At 38.7% G+C, this 7,071-nt stretch overlaps 1 protein-coding gene and 1 pseudogene across 1 annotated transcript in view; both read left to right on the forward strand.

The window, feature by feature from the left end:
• rgl3b (ral guanine nucleotide dissociation stimulator-like 3b) overlaps window positions 1-4,972 on the forward strand; it is a 29,064-nt gene extending 24,092 nt beyond the window's left edge. Inside the window, exons 15-16 of the mRNA XM_088343691.1 lie at window positions 1,608-1,722; window positions 3,350-4,972. Of these exons, the coding sequence (XP_088199817.1) occupies window positions 1,608-1,722; window positions 3,350-3,489 (255 nt within the window). The 3' untranslated portion in view covers window positions 3,490-4,972. The remainder of the gene's footprint in view (window positions 1-1,607; window positions 1,723-3,349) is intronic.
• On the forward strand, window positions 2,865-2,984 carry LOC148375039 (U2 spliceosomal RNA; annotated as a pseudogene).
• Window positions 4,973-7,071: the final 2,099 nt, after the last annotated feature.

Here is a 7,071-nt window from a genome sequence, read left to right on the forward strand (position 1 = left end):
GAGAAGAGAGAAAAGAAAAGAAAAAAAGGAAGTTAGAGCAAAAGAGGTTAAAAGGCACAGAGAAGGAAAGAGACAGAGACAGAGTAGGAGAAAATGGGTGGAAAAGAAAGAGAGAGAGAGAGAGAGAGAGAGAGAGAGAGAGAGAGAGAGAGAGAAATACAAGTACAGTGTCTTTGTGAGAGGCACCTGGCTTTGGCAACATCGAGTTGACATATTTCAACTTGCAGCTTGTTTTTCTCTTGCGCTTCTATGAGTGTTGTCTCGCGGGCCAGATTCAATCCCTTAGCGGCAGTAGCTCAGGAGGTAGAGCGCTCGTCTTGGGATAAAGGGATCCCAGTTCGAATCCCGGCTTGTCCATGTTACATGTCGAAGTGTCCTTGGGTAAGACACTGAACCCCTAATACCCCCAATAAGCAGGTTAGCGCCTTACAAGGCCGCTATTGGGAAATGTGGAGCACATTGTAAAGCGCTTTGGGAAGTCATTGACTTGAAAAGCCCTATATAAATGCATATCATTTCATTTCATAGCGGGCCTGATGTGGCCCGCGGGCCGCCTGTTTGACACCTGTGTTGTAGACTGAAGAGCTGAGACTGCGCTTTTTGTTTTTTTAATGAAGGATCAAATTGTAACTATTTTTACGGTACATTAAATACATTTTACATGTAAAATATCGTTCTCTATACAACAATAAACAAAAATATCCTACTAAAGTGCAAAAATATGTATTAAAGCAGTCATATAAATTAAAAACATAAACGTTTAAATCTTCCAAGTGTTCAATGTGGAGCTTCGAGCATGCTGCTTTGAACTGTTTGTCTACCATGTGCTTTTGTAATTTTTCCTGATGTAAGTAAGACAACCTCAAGCTGGCTACAGCAAGACTCGAAGGTCAAAAATAGAATCTAAAACATAAACAAACACATATCTACCACTAAGTGTTTAAGTTACATTGTGCGAGCAGAACAACCATATTTTTTCGTATAGAGGCCTACCCCCATTTTTCCCCACCAGTAAAACCCCAAAGTTTGGGTACGCATTATACACCAAATTTTGCGGTAGTAATTACTATATTTGAGCAATCATTAAATAGTCGACATACACCGCTGACCACCTCTACTCAGCATTGGATGCAACGGGAATTGAACCCGATCGCTGTGGTGAGAGTGCTGAACCCTAACCAATCATTAAGATTGCAGTTGATATAGGAAAAGGCATTCAATTTTATCTCGTCACACTATTATTACTCACGGTGCCACACTGTACAGCGTAACCATGGAGCATTATGGGAAAGAGTTCAACCAAAACAATGTTGTACATACAGTGAGTAGAAATAATGTGAGGATGAGATACAATTTGATGCATTTTCCTATGTCATTCTAGACCCCTAGTGATATAATGATTACACAAAGGACTTATTAGTATTACTAATGATGTGATTGGGCCGGGCGATGGGAATATCCTTAGACATTTAACCAGTCTGTGGTAGAGTACACTGATGTAGTGATTAGAAAAAGTCACAATTTTTAAATGTTTTATGAGTTTCCATGAACTAGGTCACGCATGATCATCACCTTTGTCCTTTGTATGTGTTTTTGTGCGTTCATAGTTGACCAGTCAGGACAAAACTGCACATGTGATTCAGCGGGTCCTTGAGAAACATCATCTGGAACAAATGAACTGGCAAGAGTTCACCCTGTCACAGGTCATCTCACCAGAAAGAGGTTAGGACTGACCTGTAAACTTTTAAACATTCTCCAGTTACATGAAGTTTTACTGTGCATCATGAGAAGCTTTATGACCTGAAAAATGAAAGTACATTTACCTAATTGTGATAATTGCTCAATCTTCGCTGGGGTCATCAACCCGTGACGGTTGAAATCTGTGTATAATAACCTGTATTTTTGGTCTATTTTAATAATACACAATTAAATACTCTACAATACATTCAAACCAATTTTTGAACAAATAAAAGTAACGTATTTTCCAAAATATGAGGCATTTACACAGATGTGGCTCGTCTGTGAAATGTTTTAAATTGCTAGTAGCGCTCTAATTGTAATAAAAAGAAATTATAGGCAACGATGAACACACTCCATTTTTTTTTTGTTGAGTGTTTTCGAATTTGTTTCGACATTAGGAATGGAGTATGTAGTTAATGTGAGCCACATATTAGTGAGGGATTACTCTGTTGTAATATTTGTGCTTATATTGGGGGTTTGTGCATTCGAACATCCAGTATTCGCTGTATTTATTTTTGTATAACTCTGGGTGCGTGTTATACACAAGGTTTTACCGTATTTGCGCAATGATTGATCATTCAAAGAATATCGCTGACAACAATTCCAAAACATTGGATGCAATGGGAATCGAGCCTGGGTTGCGGTGGTGAAATCGTCAAATCCTAACCACTGGACCACCAATGATATAGATAACATATGAAAAGGCATTTGGTCCAATCTAACTTATCCCATGATCAAATTATTTAAAATGATACCAGAGACGAATGTTAGGGAATAGAGAAAACAAAAAGTTAAAATAAACAAAAAAAAGCACGACAAGGGAAATAACTCTGGTGTCTCTGATGATCAATCTGACTTTGAAGGGCATTAAATAAATACATTGTAGATTTAATGTTTTTTTTATTTTTATCATTTATTTATTTAAAAAAGATGAATAGAATTTAACGTCATTGTAAGATGTGAAATGCACAACGGAATTAACATTCATCTCTAGTACCGTGAATGAAAATTGTGTGCTTATGATATAAAATCAAATGCCTTTTCACATGTCATCTACATTGTTGTTAGTCCAGTAGTTAGGATTCGACACTTTTTGGACTGTGGCTTTGATGCTATGTCAGTCCTTAGCTTGGCCTTTGCCATGATCTTTGATTTTTGCAATCCGGAGATGGAATAAGAGCTTGCTCTGTCCACTCCACGCATAGGCCCGGTATTGCAGTACCTCCGGGAATGGTGCATTCGCAATGATCGCAACAAGGCTATAGGGCTAGGACCTTAGCTTGGCCTTTTGGCTGAGAGTAAGTGTCCCGGCTCCTAGGCTTTGTAGCGTATAATGAACTGACCGATAACGGATAATGGATAATGAATAACGAAGATAGATCAATAACCCTTAAAAACCCCCACCAGTGACCCGGGTTTGTTTCCTGTTGCATACAACCGCAAAGTTTGTGCCGAGAAACAGTGAAACAAGATTTGAGAACGATTTCTAATAAAAATGTAAGGATGCGCGTTATACACAAAGTGCCCTAAAATACACGAATAAATATGTTATGTTTCTGGTTCCCACATTTGAGCGCTAACTAACAACATATTTCGTGTCTGTTTCCAGAGCTGCTCATACCCGACAACGCCAACGTCTTCTACGCTATGTCAACGACGGCAAATTTTGACTTTGTCCTGCGTCGCTTCCACAAAGGCCACAAAAAACCACTGAGAGCCACTTCAAGTCTTGGGCGCTACACAAGATAGAAAACGAGAATCAAAGCTTTCTCGGTAGAAAGATGGAGAAAACGTGAAGCTTTTATGATAGCGAGGAAAAGGTTGCGAACAAAACAATAAAAGCACTTTATGAACGATTCTCACAACAACAAGGACTGAAATTTGAAATACCTGATGTATTATCTCCATTTAGGGTTAGGGTTAACCCTAACCCTTACCCAGTTTATTATGAACAACTTCTACCTTCAAAAAGTGGACAATACTTTGGAGTGAACCTTTCCCTGTGGTACAAACAGTAATAGGGATACTCCTTGTCATGAAATTAAACAGTGGAGCTAATGCTGTGTTTGGTTCGGGGATCCCTTAACCACATGGATCGTCGGGGCAACAACGAGGACGCAACTCTGGACAGCCTTCTCCAATGCTGACGGTTCTTGACCTGAGTTTAGGTTTTATCAAAGTTGCCACCAATCCATTCCTTGATGTTGTTTTTCTGTCTCCCTTTATTGCCACTTTGGATTCTCTTTCCCAGTCCTGATGATCTTGTGATGTGATGATCGTGACCTTACCATTGCAGTTTTCCTCAGTTCTTTGTAGGGTCTAATGTGGCCTCTGGGGTCTGCACACTGTTTTGTATGTCACATGGGCTGTGGTAGCTAATGCCTAGAATTTTCTTGTAGCATCGCATCACCCTTGCTTGGATTTTCTGTGTACGCATTAGCAATTCATCAACCGGCCATCTACCAACGCCCACAGTGTGTGAAGAACACAGAAAGAAACCTGATCCCGTCAAGGTGAGCTATACTCATGTGATCTATGCTCACTGTTGCCAGTTGGCAAGCAAGTGGCGGCATATTTACCCAGCAACACTGAGTTCCCTGGCCAGTTTCCCTGCACCAGCTGTCGCTGGGAGGTTTGGCGGATGACTGACAGCCCTGACCAGAAAGTCGGCATTCCCCAGTTTGGAAACCATGGCAGCAGTAGAGACTTTGACTGACAACACGGGAAGCACATACATTGTCCGTAGCATGATCTTTTAAGTGTTTTGAATGTCATTGTTTTGTATTTTAATTCAATTGTTGTTGTCGTTTTTTTTCCAATTATTGCACCTTTTTGTTTGTTTCCCTTGCTTGGTCCTTTAACTGGTAGCCAACTCTAAAGCCTTAACTTTAAAATCAGGTGCCATGTTTTATTGTTTGTGAACGGAATAGATATTATTTAAAATATTGTACATATATATAAAGAAGTTGTACTTGAGTCTTGAATGAAAAATACTGCTGCTCTCTTGTGGTGAGTACTGCCGGAAGGCATTTTTAAAAAAAAAATTGTATTTCAATGTTATGTTAAGCGATGCTTCCAGGGATTTTTGAGTCACCTGTGATATCTGTACTAATGTCAAAAAGTAGAAATTGTACAAGATCACAATGTGATATGCCGGACTTGAATATGTAAAAAAAACACCTTATTAATTAAACGAAAATGTCCTTTTGTAATAAAGAATGTTGACAAAATATCCATAATTGTCTTCCAGTCCCCTTGAGTAGCAGTGTCGTTTTTTAAAATGTTTATTTTTTAGATTATTACAGCAGGGGTCTCAGACTGAAGTTACTTCGGAGCCACTGGACCTCGGGTCTGGGTGAAACCATCATTTCGAAGTTTGAGAGCCCTGCTTTATAGGGACGGTGTGTATTTAGCGCCTCACAGCGGTAAAAAAAAACTTAATTCTCAAAAAAAAATATTGATTTGAATAATAAGCAAAAATAAACGAACCATCATATTCTCATGATGCACAGAAAATATTCGTTAAATGCTTGTACGACAAAAAATATTTTACGTAACATTAGGCTCATGTTGAGGAAATTGGCATGATTGTTAGCATCCTGCTGCTAAGATTACTCCCAAAACCTTGTGACAGGATCGAAGAAAAATGTGCGGTTTGGCATACTCACGGACATACGCCTTCACTATTATTTTATGTGTCTACCGCTCTCGATCCCTTAAAACGCCTCCCGATTATTATTTTTTTTATTTAATGTAATGCACACCGTATATAAATCACTTATGAGCAAGCATGTTTATTTTGCCTTTTTCTACTCAAATCGCTCGTATTGAAACTGTTATGCACTCTACCATAACGCTTATTTCAGCATAATAAGCTTTTGGTAGAGTGCATAACAGTTCTCAAAAGTTATTTATATACGGTGTGCATTACCGTTTGATTACATTCACAACAAATACGCAGGGTTGGGTAGGGTTACTTTCAATTACTTTTGGATTACTCCAATACCATATATGCTAATAAAAGACAAAATAAACTAAATATGAATACAATTATGACTCACAACACGTGGTAAGCTTTCTCTCCTGGCTTTGATCTCTTTGATCTCCGGCAAAACGAACATAAAATGCGACAGAAACAAAATGAAAATAAATCCCAACAGCTTGCCAACATCATTTTTGCCGTTCCATGTATTCCGTTACTCCCCAAGCCTGCACAAAATTTAGCAATTGTATTCATATTTACTTTCTTTTGTCTTTTATTAGCATATTTGGTATTGGAGTAATCCAAAAGTAATTGAAAGTAATCAAGTTAAAGTAACCTTAACCAACCCTGCAAATACGTAATGGTTTAATTTGTATACATTCCAAACAAATGCAAGACGAAGTGGTTTTGGTTATATGTTCGCCATTACATTCCCGAAAAGTGATATAAAAGTGAGATAAAACGAGGTAAAAGTGGCGCCCTCTGTTGGCTGCGGCTGCATCGGCTCACTACAACGGGTCAGGTGTATCGACATTTCGTTCTTACAAAGAATGACAATACAAAGGAAATTATTAATTATTATTATTAATTATAGTAGCTAGGGGTGCATTTCTCGGCATAACACCGGCTTAACCTGCATAGGGCCCTGCAACCACTAGGGGGCCCCTAAGAGTGGTTAACTTTTTTATTGCCAACATTATTGTCACTCTGTGTGTCCACTCAAAAATACTTCTACAGAAATACAACAAAATTTCTACACAATAACTACAAATCTAAATATCAAACATAGTGCTTAAAAACAGGGACCTCATAATTTGTTTTGCTTTCCTTCTGAAAATAATAAAAAATAGATCATTACTACAAAAATACTACTACAATAATACTACATTACAAAATACTACTACAGAATTAAAAATACTACAAAAGGACAACTACGGTAATATGACAAAAATAATCAGAAATGTGACAAAATACTACAATGGAAATACGACAAGAATTCTAGAAAAATACTGCTAAATACTCCTTTGGAAATCCATCAGTTATACTTCTACTGAAATGAAAAAACAAACAATACATAATGAGCGGTACAGTTCTGAGGTTGTGAGATCAAAACCTCCTGTGTGGAAGTTTGCATGTTCTCCCCGTGCTTGCGTGGGTTTCCTTCCCTCCCACATTCCAAAAACATGCATGTCAGGTTAATTGGGCGGTCCAAATTGTCCCTAGGTGTGACTGAGCGAGCGAATTGTCTGTCCCTGTGTGCCCAGCTACTGGCTGGCAACCGGTTCAGGGTGTCCCCTGCCCACTGCTCGAAGATCGCTTGGATGGGCTCCAGCACCCCCGCGACCCTA

This window comes from Urocampus carinirostris, chromosome 1 (genome assembly GCF_059441175.1).
Source record: "Urocampus carinirostris isolate Australia breed hairy pipefish chromosome 1, RoL_Ucar_1.0, whole genome shotgun sequence".
Taxonomy (NCBI): Eukaryota; Metazoa; Chordata; class Actinopteri; order Syngnathiformes; family Syngnathidae; genus Urocampus; species Urocampus carinirostris.